Below are 15713 nucleotides of genomic sequence, written 5' to 3' on the forward strand. Positions count from 1 at the left end.
AGCAGAAGTACAAGAAGCACCAGGAAATATCTACACATTGGATCAGTTGACATTGTTGAGAAAACCTGACGATACTCTGTACTTCTGGATATCAGTACACCACCTGAAAAGATTTGATCAGAATCTTTTGAGAGAAGAAACTAATCTCATTGATAGAGTATGGACAAAAAGAGATCGATACTTTAATTTTGATTTAGTGTACAAGCCAGACACCATCACCCAAATGGAAGAACACCAATTGATGGATAATCAAAGTAAGACGTTTCTGAAAGGATTTGAAATGGTGGTGAGCAAATTGAATGCTTCATCGCCATCAGTTTCTGCGATGCTAGCTCCAGAATCATCTGAGGTAGCTGAAGCGAAGAGAATGGAAGTAGAGCCAGCAAAAGCAATTACTTCTGAGCCTAGCTAAAAGCTTGAGCAGCCTGCTCCGATGTCTACTGAAATCAAAGAAAGTAGCAAACCTAGAATAATTGAGGATATTTCCATTATGAAAATAGCTTTCCTGGCATCTAATTCTTCCGCGCCTAAGAGAAGAAGCAGACCAACAGCAGTCAACATACGGCTTAATTTCAGGAAAGAGGAATTGGAGGAGGAGGAGTTGAGTGAGGTTTCAGCGGAGGAGCAACGTTACTACCCGGAACCTGCTGCAGCATCGAGCTTCCTAGCTAAAAAGAAGCCAAACGCCCTCAGTGTAGGTACTACCAGAGGATTTGATAACAATTTCTCACTGAACTTGATTCATGATTTAGTTGAAAGTAAATTAAAAAATCTCTTGATGGAAAAGCAGAAAGAAAAGGAAATAACTATAAAAAATAATAGTATTATAAGCTTGACTGAACAACTAAAAAATGAATTCTCAGGGAGAGATCACATTACAGTTAGAATCTAAAAACTATGTAAAAACTCTAACTTTGAGATGTTTGAAGATTGCTTGAAATCTGAATTTAGAAGCAAAAGATAAAATTGTCTTTTTAAAGAGTATACCAATATCTTAGTTGATAACATTAAATTAACAGAAGACAAGTTTAAAACTCGAGACATTATTATCAATGTAATTGATTCTATTTTCTATAATAAGATCATGCATTTAAAGGAACCTAAAGGGTTCCTAATGAAATTAAAAGAACTTAAAAGATTAGAACATAGAACAACTAGTATCTCTGCTAGAAAAGACTTGCTCATGTTGCAATTCAAAACCGATAAGGAGACAGCATCAGAATTTTGTGACAAATTCGAAGAGAAGGTGAGAGTTTTTGAGTGTACCCGAGGCAGGTGTAATTTCAGAAAAGGAAAGACGAGATTATTTCCTTCAGTCTGTGGTAGGGGTAATCCCAGAAATTGCATACAGCTGACTGTGTCTTTAAAGAAACTGCTTCTAAGGAAATGAATTACGGTCAACTAAAAAAAATTTTATCACAGGTTGATGCAGTGAAACATAAGAAGGAAGGTGTTCCTCAGGTTGCTGCATTCTATGCACCTCCAAAGAGGACTATGTGCGAGGGTTGTGGCATGGAGGGCCATCCAGAACAAAAATGCGCGCATCCTTAAAAGTGGTTGTGTTACAGCTGTCATAAGCTGGGTAGCCATATAGCCAGCGAGTGTAGAAAACGAAAGCAGGGTCAAGACAAAGAGTCAACAGTTGTCAGCCAGCCCAAGAAGGTTCCTTGGACGCCTCAGCGAGGTGGAAAAGCTACTGCCACTAGAGGCAGAGCTAGGAAGATACAAAACTACAATAGGTCAACCTACGAGGCGGAGGGGCAATGAGACACCATCTTCGATAGACAACAACGTGGCAGCAGAGGGCAGAGAGCCTCTCGTGTGTTCTCCCGGGGCAAAAACAGCGGTTACAGAGGCCGTAATACTGCCACGCATTCTCTACAAGCCGTTGCTGATAACTATGGAGGTATGTACGATACTTCTGAAAATAGTAATTTAGATAACATTTTAATAGAGTTTATAGTAGACTCAGGTATAACCGAGCACCTGAGCAATTCTAAAATATACTTCAACGATTTTGACTGTAATGCGAGAACAAAGATTAACTGCACAAATAAAGAAAGTAGTTTTAAAACCACGGAAAAGGGTAAAGCTAAAATTAAAACTTGTACTGAGAAAGAATATCTGTTAGATAACATTCTGTATTCAAAAAACTTATCAGATAATTTGTTATCTTTAAGAAGATTCGTCGACAGGGCCTAAAAGTTTTCTTGAATAACCAAATTATAGACATTTATGACCCGTTAATAAATAAAAGCATACTCAAGGAAGAATATAAAAATCCCTTCTGGATAATTAAATTGAAAACAAATATGCAATCTGATAACTTTAAAAATGAAAACTTTCATCAAAATAGTTCGAACAAACATGAAGCAAAAAGTTTTTATAATACTAGACGTAAAAAGAACAATTCAATTAATAATGAGCATAACAACGATCATGAAAATAATAAAAATTTTGAATTAAATAAACAAGAAGTTCAAATAGAACATGATGAAAATGGAATAAAATTTAACTCAGCATTCTTAGATACTTCAAAAAATAGAAAGATTCATTTTAATAATAAAGAGATAGATCAGGTTGAAAACAAAGAGATTAACAAAGACCAATTAATCTGCTCAAAAAATACAACCTATCTGAGGCTATGTTTTAGCACACTAGACTAGGTCACATCTCAAAACCCTATTTAATTGCCTTATCTAAACAGCGTAATGGATTAATAAATCCAGAAAATCTGAAAAATGACACAGGCATTTCAGAATGCCAAACATGCTTAGAAGCAGACAGTGTGAAATTTCCTTTTCAGAAGATTAGATTGCGAGCTAATAAACCTTTACGAATCCTCCATGCTTATACGATGGGTCCTAAATCTCCTGCTACTCATCGAAGTAATTGTAGATTTATATTGGTAATAATAAATGACTACAGAAGAGCTGCTATGGCTTTTCCAATGAAATCTAAAACTGAAGTTCCAGGGTATGTGGAATCCTTCGTGACAAGCATGTGAAACTTGACCGGGTCAGAGGAAAAATTATGTTTTCTCAGATGCGATCGAGACACTGAATTCACTAGTCAGGATACCACTGAAGTACTAAAGAAAATTGGCGCGGAATTGCAATTAACTTGCCCGGATACTTCAGAACACAACGGTCTTCTTGAAAGATTCAAGAGAACCTTAGAATAAAAAATTAGAGTAATGATTCTGGACTGTGGTTTACCCTCTTCTTACTGGGATTTAACTGCTAAGGCTGCTCTGTATGTATACACAATAGAACTCCTCATAAGTCCATAGATATGAGAACTCCATTGAGAGAAATTTTAAAAGGCCAACCAGACTGTTTGAATCAAATTAGAAGGTTTGGATGTTCAACATTTATCAAAATTCATAGAAATACAGCCACTAAATTCTCTCCGCAAGCTTTAAGGGGAATTCTTTTTGGGTATCTGAAGTCTGGTTATGTAATATTTGTACCAGACGAAAACAAATTATATGAAAGCAAGCACGTTAGATTCGTAGAAAATCTGACTTACAAACACATCTATGACAAAAGTCATTCAAATGCACTCGAAAATAAACTAGTTTACATGGTCATGGAAAAATGTAATATCCCTAGTGGCAAGAAAAAACCAAACATTATCAGTTCTAGGTGGATATTCAAAAGAAAAGTTGACGAATCAGGAGACGTTAAATTTAGAGCGAGATTATTGACACGCGGCTTCCAGGACAAAAATGATTATGATCTACGGGAAACGTACACCCCGGTATCCAGAATGTCCTTAATTAGAGCTTTTTTAACCATAGTGAATAAGTTTAATTAAAAAATGAAGCAACTAGATATTAAAACTGCGTTTCTATATGGAGATCTGACTGAAGATATCTATATGTAAGTTCCAGAGGGAATTTTTATAGATAAAGAAATGAAAAGTCAATTCGTTTGGAAATTAAAGAAATCTCTATATAGCTTGAAAATCAGCCCAAAGAAGTGAAATGATAAATTTTCTGGAATCATGACCACACTAAATTTTAGAACCAATGATATAGATCCATGCTTATTTATGAAAAACACTGGCAAATATGTCGTTATCGTGATTCTGTATGTAGATGACATTCTGATGACCAGCTCAAGCCATAAGATGCTAGAAGAAACCAGAGATCAATTAAATCTAGAGTTTAAAGTTAAAGATACGGGCAACCCCAAAGAATTCCTAGGGATCCGAGTCGTTAAATATATTCATGAACAGACTATTGGGCTAAATCAAACAAAATTCATCATTAAGATGCTCAATCGATTCGGGCTTGATAATTGTAGACCTATTACTGGTCCTATGAAATCTAGCGATGCCTCAAGCAGAGATAGGAAAGAGAGGGAGGAAGCAGAATATACACACGAAAATATACATAGTAGGCTAAATAGAGAAGCTATAGGTTCCCTATTGTATTTAGCGAGCTCCACTAGACCAGACATCGCTTATTCTGTTAATGAATTGAGTCGTCATCAGGTAAACCCAACGGACTTTGAATGGAATACGAGTTCTGTTCAGAAAATACGCAGACTGTTTGAATTTCGCGGCTCGAGTTGGTTTCAGGAGAATCCGCTTGGTGTCGCTAAGTTCGTACAGATCAGCTGTATAAAACGCGGTATTACAGTCGCAGATATCTTCATTTGTTGATAAGCTACACGGTTTTAAGTAAAGAGTGCTTTTTTTGTTTGTCGGATTGTAAAATGCACAGGCTGAAAGAGCAACGAATTGCTACGAAATTTTGTATGAAACTCGGGAAATCTGCAACTGAAACATTTGCCATTCTCAACACGGCCCACGGTGATGTTGCCGTGAAGCGTACTGCATTTTTCAAGTGGCATGAATGTTTCGAGGGTGGTCGACAGTCGATTGACGATGATGAGCGTCCTGGACGTTCTTCAACGTCAACTGACGACCCACACGTTAACAAAATCAACACCCTGGTGCGCGAAAATCGACGTCTGACTATTAGGGAGCTTGCCGAAGAGTGTGGGATATCAGTTGGATCTTGTTAAGAGATTTTGAATGAAAAATTGAAGATGCACCGCATCACTGCGAAATTTTTGCGACGCCTGATGACCGACGACCAAAAAGCCAATCGCATCCGGGTTCGCCAGGAACTACTTGATCGTTCAGATGAAGATGAGAACTTTTTGTCACGAATTATAACCGGTGATGAATCATGGGTTTATGGTTATGACATTGAAACGAAGGTCCAATCATCCGAATCAGTGGGTCAAACGTCCCCAAGACCCAAAAAAGCTCGCCAAGTTCGGTCGAATGTCAAGGTTATGCTGACAGTTTTTTTTATGCCAAGGGTGTTGTTCACCACGAGTACCTCCCTCAAGGCTCCACAGTCAACCAGATTACTTACATTGAAGTACTGAAACGTCTGTGGAACGCCGGACGACGCAAAAGGCCACAACTGCGTAGAAGTGACAACTGGTTTTTCCATCACGACAACGCACCAGCTCACTCAGAACTCGTGAGTTTTTGGTCAAACACTCGATTACTGTTCTCCCCCCCCCCCTCCCATACGCACCTGACCTTGCACCCTGTGACTTTTTCTTGTTCCCAAAACTAAAAAAACCCTCAAAGGAAGAAGATTTGAGACGATTTCGAAGATTAAGGTCTGAGCTCCTTCAAGTGAGAGGGAGTGTTGGAGTTAAGAGAGAGAGAGAGAGACTTGAATCGCGGACTAGTCATTTGGCGTGTAGACGCCCAATAGTGCTCATGCTCTGCTTCTCTCCCCCCTTCTTATGTGTGCCTGTCGGGGCCCAGTCTAGCCCGAGAGCTTATAGATAGTAGACGTGCAGAATGTAGTTTTCTAGAATAAATTTTTGTGGTTTAAAGATAGCTGTTTGTATCTTACTTATTTTTGGTTAACCTCACTCATAAATCATATATTTTAGTACTCTCCAATCTTAAAAAAATGCTCCCTTGAGCAACCAAAAAATGCCCCCTCCTATCCTCCCGATGGCTCTATAACTAATAATATTTTTTAATCAAACATTTTTATATTCATACAGCAAACTCAGTAATAAAAATAAAATAAATTGACACGTTATCTTTAAATTAACAATTAAAAATTTTTTTAATTTATCTGCTATATCATCAGAGATTGTACCTTACCGACAGTAGATCCACCCTCCAAACCATGAAGGCAGAAAATCTACACAATATCGATCAAGTTAAGGATCTTCAATAACAGAAAAATGCTTAACGCCTTAATAAGACTAGATGGAAAATAATATTTTTAAATTAAAATTATTTCTTGAAAAAAAGATCCGATTCCATCTTCACTCCATTGGAAATCGAACCACAAAACTTCTGATTTCCGGTCAGGTGCTTTTCCAATTAAGCTATTAGAGGTAACAGAATAAGAACTCTTGATTCAAGAACATAACGATAATTTTTAGCTAGGTGTTAATGGTACAAGTAATTATTTTAAAATAGACGTTAAGCATTTTTCTGTTATTGAAGATCCTTAACTTGATCGATATTGTGTAGATTTTCTGACTTCATGGTTTGGAGGGTTGATCTACTGTCGGTAAGGTACAGTCTCTGATGATATAGCAGATAAATTAAAAAAATTTTAAATAATTACTTGTACCATTAACACCTAGCTAAAAATTAGCGTTATGTTCTTGAATTAAGAGTTCTTATCCTTTTCCCTCTAATAGCTTACCTGACCGGAAATCAGAAGTTTTGTCATTCGATTCCCAATGGAGTGAAGATGGAGTAGGATCTTTTTTTCAAGATATAATTTTAATTTTAAATTAACAATTGAATTTTGTATCACGATCTAAAATTGAAAATAGTGCCCCCCGAACGTAGGAAAAACTTCCTCCTAAATTTTCTCGAAAATTAATAATATTTTTTAATTCAATTCTTTTTATACTGTCCCTTTAAAAAAATTTTCAAATGTGCCTCTCAAGCGTAGGAAAAATCTCCCCTAAATTTTCTCGAAATCCATTAATATTTTCAATCAAACTTTTTTTGTACCGTTTGAGCAAGTCAGTATTGGAAAAAAATATTGTTAAGTTCTTTTCAAATTGAGAGTTGAAATTTTTCTATTTTAAAATCGAAAATATGGCCCCCCGAACGTAAGAAAAACTTCCCCCTTAATTTTCTCGAAATCGAATATTTTTTAATCAAACTTTTGTTATACTGATTCAGCAGATCAATAATGAAAAAAAATATTGTTACTTTCTTCATAAATTAAAAGTTAGATTTTTCCTATTTAAAAATTTGAGAAACGTGGCCCTCGAGCGTAGAAAAAAATTCCGCTTAAATTATTATGTGTACTAATAACGTTTTTTAATCAAACTTTTTTCTTTCGATTAAGCAACTCAATTATTAAACCTAATAATATTTGCAATCAAACATTTTCTTGTACCGTTTCAGCAAGTCAATAATAGAAAAAAGTATTCTTACGTTATTGTAAATTGAAAGTTGGATTTTTTCTATTTAAAAATTTGAAAAATGCGCCCCTCGAGCGTAGGAACTATATTTCCTTTAGTTTTCATGTGACCTAATAATTTTTTTTAATAAAACTTTTTTTATTTCGATTTAGCAGCTCAATAATAAAAATAAAATAGATGGTCACCTTTTTTGCGAATAGAAAATTGAATTTTTTTGTCCATTTGAAAAATTTGAAAAGCATGCCGTTCAAGGGTAGGAAAAAATTCCCTCTAAATTTTCTCAAAACCTAATAATATTCTTAATAAAAAATTTTGTGTAACGTTTCAGCAAGTCGATATTGGAAAAAATATTGTTACGTTATTTGTAAATTGAAAGTTAAATTTTTTCTATTTAGAAATTCGAAAACGTGACCCTCGAGCGTAGAAAAAAATTCCCCTTTAGTTTTCATGTGACCTATTTATGTTTTCTATTCAAACTTTTCTGTATCAAGTTAGCAACTCAACAGTAAAAATCAAATAAATAGTCACGTTTTTTGTAAATTGAGAATTAAATTTTTTGTCCGTTTATTAAATTAAAAAACGTACCCCTCGAGCCTAGGAAAAAGTTTCCCCTCAATTTTCTCGGAAACGAATAATATTTCTTAATCAAACTTTTGTTGTACCAATTCGGAAAGTTAATAATGGGAAACAAATATTGTTGAGTTCTTTGTAAATTGAAAGTTAAATTTTTTTCTATTTTAAGATCGAAAATAGTGCCCCCCAAACGTAGGAAAAGCTTCCCCCTCAATTTTCTCGAAAACGAATAATATTTTTGAATCAAACTCTTCTTATACCGATTCAAAAACCCAATAATTGAAAACACAATTTGTACGTTCTTTTTAAATTAAAAGTTGGATTTTGTATCCCGTCAAAAATTGAAAAACGTAGCCCTCGAGCGTAGGAAAAAATCCTCTTCATTTTTCATGGGACCTAATAATGTTTTTCAATCAAACTTATTTTTTACGATTTAAAACTTAAACATAAAAAACTTCTCTCCTTTTTCATTTTCAAATTTTTAAAAAATGTCCTGTTAATTCGAAAATTATGGCGAATGTTTATTTACACCGTTTTTACTAGCGGTCAATAACAAAAAAATGCAAATTAAAAAAATTTTACTTAATTTCCAATTTTTTTAATCAGCGCACGACATTTTTTTATTAAATCATATGGATCCATTTTAGAAAAAGTTGAATATGTCGAACCTGAAATTTTTTTAATGTGAGCCATAGAAACATTAAATGATTTTATTTATCGAGAAAAAAAATTGTGTCTCTTAAGAATTTTTAAATTTTTTCACAACATTCGAAAGTTGTAACTACCACAATGACACTTTTTTCATAGAAGAAAAATAATAATATTTTCTTTTTTGCGTTATAAATTTAATACATTTTTGTTGAATTTTTTCGGATTTTTACGCAAATCATATTTTGACAAAAAAGGTTTTCTTTTTATCTATGTAAGCTTATTATCTTTAATAAATTTTATGAAAAAAAATTAAATAACAAATTTTTTCCATACCCAAAAAATAAAAATTTGAATCGACTCGCCCAATAATGAGTAATTATAAAAAAGTTTTTGAATTGGTGGATAATGCCGAAAGGAACTTTTCATACCTACACCAATGAATCTAATATTTTTGAGTTTTTCCGGCCACAAAAAAATGGTTCTCAATTTCTAATTTTTTATTGTTAACTTGTAAAAATTGTACATTTTTAAAAAATTCTCATAATTTTTAATCTAATAGTGAGTTTTTTTTTTTAAATAAAAAACGAAAATTGAAAATATTAACCAATTCTTAAAAAATGTTCCAATTTTTTAGGATACTAGTCCCCAAATAAAAATAATTCAAATTAGAAATTTTTAATGATAGGATTTAAAAGTTAAGAATTGAAATATTGGACATTGTAAATACTCAAAATTCAAAAATCAAGCTAACAGAAAAATTTTTTTATCATTTCATGAATGAAAATTATATTATCAGTCATGTCTTTTAAAAGAAGAAACAAAACAGAAAAAGTATAAAACTTAAGAAATATAATTATTTTAGCAATATTTTTTATCAATAAGTTTTTTCTTTCAGTAGCGACTTATCAGTTTTTTTATTCGTTTAATTTTAATAACCTACGGCTCTTTTTTCAGGGAATACATTCTCCATAAGTCTACAGTCTCTAATTTTGAAAATAAATAATCTTTGAAAAGTTATAAAAAACTGAAATTTAACAACAAATTTGACTACAATTTTAAAAAATGTTTAATGTGCAATAATCGACGTAAAGACCAAATTCAATAGCGAAATCATTAATTGAATTAATTTTGCTTTTAATTAAAAATGTTGTTCAAAATAATATTTTTTAATTGAAATATTATTAATATTATTATCCTGATTTTTAAAATCATAGAAAATCTATTTTTTTAATTATTTGATTTTTGTCACTAGAAATAAAAGAAACAATATGTCATTGTTATGAAAAATGAACTGAATTAGCAAGTCACGATATTTTTTTATCCTAAAATAGTTCGCGACACAGTTTAAAAAAAAATTTAAATAGGTCATCACTTTTTTAAAGTACAATATACATGTATGTACAAGATAAATGTGCTCGAGACATAATAACCTTTTTTAAATATGGAATAAATTTCAAAGCCGAATAATGTTATCTTGACCCACTTAAAAAAGACGAAAACATATTTTTAGAAAATTACCTTACAGAAGAAAAATAAATATTTGTCTCGATTAAGCAAATAAAAGCAAAAAAAATTTTTCCTATCAAAATGAAAAAGAGAAAGAAGCTAAAATTCAAGAATCTAATTTCAGAATAAATATAAATTTAAATTTTTCCTAAACGTACAAAATAAAAATTTAAGCACAAAATTCTTGGATTTAAAAAAAAAGTCCAACGGACAAATTTGAACAGCGCACTCTTAAATCTCTAAATTCAAGTTTAAAAAAATGTTAAGTGTATTACGAAATATTTTCAATATACAAGAATATCATGATTCTTAAATTTATTTAACGGTTCATAACAATGACTTTTTATTTTTTTAAGTTATGCTAAAAATCAGATGTTTGAAAAAATAGTTTTTGTTTGATTTTTAAAATCAGACTAATAACATTAATAATGTCATTTTAAACAAAAAATATTATTCTAAATCAAAAAATGATAAAACTTACAAAAAAATGTCTTTCGATAAATGTTTTTGCAATTGAATTCGTTTTTACTATCATTTCTCACGATTTTTTTTTAAATCGCTGAACTTTACTTAATTTTTTTCGCAAAAACGATTCTCTACAATTGCACTATTTTCTCTTTTAAAAGTAAGTTTTTTTTTGACTGGAATCTTTATAGCAATTATGTTGTTTAGAACCATTTATTAAAAAAGAATTTTTTTGAAGATAATTTACAATTAAGTGTACAGGTTCCAGATTTGATTTTCTTTCTACTTTACAATGAATTCTTTGTTAAATTAAATAATTCGATATTTTATATAATCATGTAAAAAATTTTAAATAAATAAATTGATTTTATAATTACCTAAAACCCCAAGAAAATTGATCAATTACAGACTGATAGTGCGTCACTGCTTCATCATTCATGCTCCATCCTCCTCCAATTATTTCGAGTCTTCCTTCATTTATTAAGGATCGAACAATTGTCTTTGTTTTTTCATTTTGTTTGTCCCACCACTTAAACAAATACGCTGATTCCACATAAATAAATCTGTTTGAAAAATCCGAGCACATATTAAAGTATTTTCAAATTACTTAAATAAAAATCTCTGGGTTTTAAAAATATTATTTTTAACAGTTAAAGGAGCATTATTAAATTTATTACCTTCTTTCTGGATCTTCTTGCAAAGATTTTATTACCGAATCAAGGATATACTGGACGCCTGCTATTTGTATATTATTTTTTCCTTGAAAAATAAGTGAAATAAAGAATAATTTTTAATTAAATATACAGTTAAGGAAGTCAAATTAATTAATTAATTAATTATAGTTCTGAAATTAATTTTATAAATACTTACTTCCGTAGTAATATTCGTCCACGGTTTTTAACCAGCCTACATCATTATGACTGTGAGCGACAATGTGAATATTTAGTTTATTTGGATCGACTTTTGCACAGGCCTACAAATATTTTTAAAAAATTAACTGTTGGTATAAAATGATTTTGAAGAAACTAAACTCTTAAATCTATACAGAATTTAAAAAAGGAAATAATCTCATATTTTTTCTCAATGTTAATTTTTATTATTAATTTCCTGACGTACAAAAAAATTGATTTACAATATCTTTTAAAAAAGGAAATAGCTCTATATTTTTTCTCAATCCAAAATACGCAATTTCATTAATCATTCCTAGACGTAAGAAATTGTAGATCTTTTTTGGGATAACAATTTTTGTTAATTCGTCTTTTTTCGTATCCTACATAGTTTGTCTACAAAATGGAATTTTTTATTTTTCATTATTTTGTTGTGCAATCAAAATTTGAATTTTTGAAGAAAATCCAAAAATTTGTCATGATAATCTTGTAGGTCTTTTGAAAAGAAATTTTTTTCTTTTCTTGACTATTTTTCATATCGTGCATTTTTTGGCTTAGAATTTTGATTTTCGTTTGATGAAAAAAATTTTGAAAACAATATATGGCTGAGAATTTTCTTTTCATTGAAAAAAGTCATATAGATAAATTGTTTGTTCTTTTTAATACTATAAATATCCGTACATGGAATTTTCAAATTCAGAAAAAAGTTGTCTCAAAAATTTTCAAAATGTGCTCAATTTTTGAATTTTTATGAAAAATGACTGGTTCATAAACTCGTCCTTTCTTTTAGGACCTAAAAAAAGTGTGCCAAAGATAAATTTGATTCGTTCATTTTTTCGAGAGTTATCGTGTTTACGCGCGGCCGGACGGACAGGCAGGCAGGCAGACGCTATCGTGAAAACCTGATTTTCGGATTCAGGAGGTCTTGGAACGTGTTTATCCATTGAAAAAGTGTGATATCAAATTTCCGACAATTCTAATACTTCTCAATCATAAATGATGAGAATGTAAAAATTTTTTATAATTTTGCTGAATCCTCAATTTTATCAATTATTTCCAGACGTGCAAAATGGTTAATTTTAACATCCTTTAAAAAAATGGAGACTTTTATATTTTTCTCAACCTTCACCAAATTTAAAATTATGTCTTCTTCTATTTTTTTAATCTTGAACACTTTTTGAAAAAATAAATATATGTATTTTTTTTGTCAATTTTCTATTCTCGATTTAAAAATGTATGCTGTAACGCAATAAACTTTGGATGACAACAGCCTTTAAAGAAATGGATAGTTTTATATTTTCCTTAATTATCGACAATGAATAATATATGTTCTTTTATTTTTTCTTAATCTTCAAAATCTTTCTAAAGATAAATATTATTATTTTTTCTCTATTTTCAACATCTTTTAAAAAGATAAATATTTATATATTTTTTTCTCAATTTTCGACATTTTTTTATGAAATAAATATGTTCATATTTTCCTCAATCATCGATATTAAACAAATATATTTGTTCTCAATCTTCGACAACTTTCTAAAGATAAATATTGTTATATTTTTTCTCTATATTCAACATCTTTTGAAAATATAAATATTTATATATTTTTTCTCAATTTTCGACATTTTCTAATGAAATAAATATTTTCATATTTTCCTCAATCATCGATATTTAAAAAATATATTTGTTCTCAATCTTTCACATCTTTCTAAAGATAAATATTGTTATATTTTTTTCTGTATTTTCAACATCTTTTGAAAACATAAATATTTATATTTTTTTCCCCCAATTTTCGACATTTTCTTATGAAATGAACATTTTCATATTTTCCTCAATCATCGATAATTAAAAAAACATATTTGTTCTCAATTTTCGACATCTTTCTTAAGATAAATATTGTTATATTTTTTCTCTATTGTCAACATCTTTTGAAAAGATAAATATTTATATATTTTTTTCTCAATTTTCGACATTTGCTTATGAAATGAATATTTTCATATTTTCCTCATTCATCGATATTTAAAAAATATATTTGTTCTCAATCTCCGACATCTTTCTAAAGATAAATATTGTTATATTTTTTCTGTATTGTCAACATCTTTTGAAAACATAAATATTCATATATTTTTTTCTCAATTTTTGACATTTGCTTATGAAATGAATATTTTCATATTTTCCTCAATCATTGATAATTAAAAAAATAGATTTGTTCTCAATCTTTCACATCTTTCTAAAGATAAATATTGTTATATTTTTTCTGTATTTTCCACATCTTTTGTAAACATAAATATTTATATATTTTTTTCTCAATTTTCGACATTTTCTTATGAAATAAATATTTTCATATTTTCCTCAATCATCGATATTTAAAAAAAAACAGATTTGTTCTCAATCTACGACATATTTCTTAAGATAAATATTGTTATATTTTTTCTCTATTGTCAACATCTTTTGAAAAGATAAATATTTATATATTTTTTTCTCAATTTTCTACATTTTCTTATGAAATAAATATTTTCATATTTACCTCAATCATCGATATTTAAAAAATATATTTGTTCTCAATCTTTCACATCTTTCTAAAGATAAATATTGTTATATTTTTTCTGTATTTTCAACATCTTTTGAAAACATAAATATTTATATATTTTTTTCTCAATTTTCAACATTTTCTTATGAAATAAATATTTTCCTCAATCAACGATAATTAAAAAAATAGATTTGTTCTCAATATTTCACATCTTTCTAAAGATAAATATTGTTATATTTTTTCTGTATTTTCAACATCTTTTGTAAGCATAAATATTTACATATTTTTTTCTCAATTTTCGACATTTTCTTATGAAATGAATATTTTCATATTTTCCTCAATCATCGATAATTAAAAAAACAGATTTGTTCTCAATCTTCGACATATTTCTTAAGATAAATATTGTTATACTTTTTCTCTATTGTCAACATCTTTTGAAAAGATAAATATTTATATATTTTTTTCTTAATTTTCGACATTTTCTTATAAAATAAATATTTTCATATTTTCCTCAATCACCGATATTTAAAAAATATATTTGTTCTCAATATTTCACATCTTTCTAAAGATAAATATTGTTATATTTTTTCTGTATTTTAAACATCTTTTGAAAACATAAATATTTATATATTTTTTTATCAATTTTTGACATTTTCTATGAAATAAATATTTTCATATTTTCCTCAATCATCGATATTTAAAAAATATATTTGTTCTCTTTCTAAAGATAAATATTGTTATATTTTTCTGTATTTTCAACATCTTTTGAAAACATAAATATTTATATATTTTTTTCTCAATTTTCGACATTTTCTTATGAAATTAATATTTTCATATTTTCCTCAATCATCGATAATTAAAAAAAAAGATTTGTTCTCAATCTTCGACATCTTTCTTAAGATAAATATTGTTATATTTTTTATCTATTGTCAACATCTTTTGAAAAGATAAATATTTATATATTTTTTTCTCAATTTTCGACATTTTCTTATGAAATAAATATTTTCATATTTACCTCAATCATTGATATTTAAAAAATATATTTGTTCTCAATATTTCACATCTTTCTAAAGATAAATATTGTTATATTTTTTCTGTATTTTCAACATCTTTTGTAAACATAAATATTTATATATTTTTTTCTCAATTTTCAACATTTTCTTATGAAATAAATATTTTCATATTTTCCTCAATCATCGATAATTAAAAAAAAAGATTTGTTCTCAATCTTCGACATCTTTCTTAAGATAAATATTGTTATATTTTTTCTCTATTGTCAACATCTTTTAAAAAGATAAATATATTATATATTTTTTTCTCAATTTTCGGCATTTTCTTATGAAATGAATATTTTTATATTTTCCTCAGTCATCGATAATTAAAAAAACAGATTTGTTCTCAATCTTCGACATATTTCTAAAGATAAATATTGTTATATTTTTTCTGTATTTTCCACATCTTTTGTAAACATAAATATTAATATATTTTTTTCTCAATTTTCGACATTTTCTTATGAAATGAATATTTTCATATTTTCCTCAATCATCGATAATTTCAAAAATAGATTTGTTCTCAATATTTCACATATTTCTAAAGATAAATATTGTTATATTTTTTCTGTATTTTCAACATCTTTTGTAAACATAAATATTTATATAT

At 29.0% G+C, this 15713-nt stretch overlaps 1 protein-coding gene across 1 annotated transcript in view; it reads right to left on the minus strand.

The window, feature by feature from the left end:
• Window positions 1–14060, minus strand: part of LOC117178569 (lysosomal alpha-mannosidase-like) — a 52722-nt gene extending 38662 nt beyond the window's left edge. Inside the window, exons 1-4 of the mRNA XM_033369998.1 lie at window positions 14052–14060; window positions 11511–11613; window positions 11318–11399; window positions 11018–11203 (exon numbers count right to left, since the gene is read on the minus strand). Coding sequence (XP_033225889.1) covers window positions 11018–11203; window positions 11318–11399; window positions 11511–11613; window positions 14052–14060 — 380 coding nt within the window. The remainder of the gene's footprint in view (window positions 1–11017; window positions 11204–11317; window positions 11400–11510; window positions 11614–14051) is intronic.
• Window positions 14061–15713: the final 1653 nt, after the last annotated feature.

Source organism: Belonocnema kinseyi, chromosome 8 (genome assembly GCF_010883055.1).
Source record: "Belonocnema kinseyi isolate 2016_QV_RU_SX_M_011 chromosome 8, B_treatae_v1, whole genome shotgun sequence".
NCBI lineage: Eukaryota > Metazoa > Arthropoda > Insecta > Hymenoptera > Cynipidae > Belonocnema > Belonocnema kinseyi.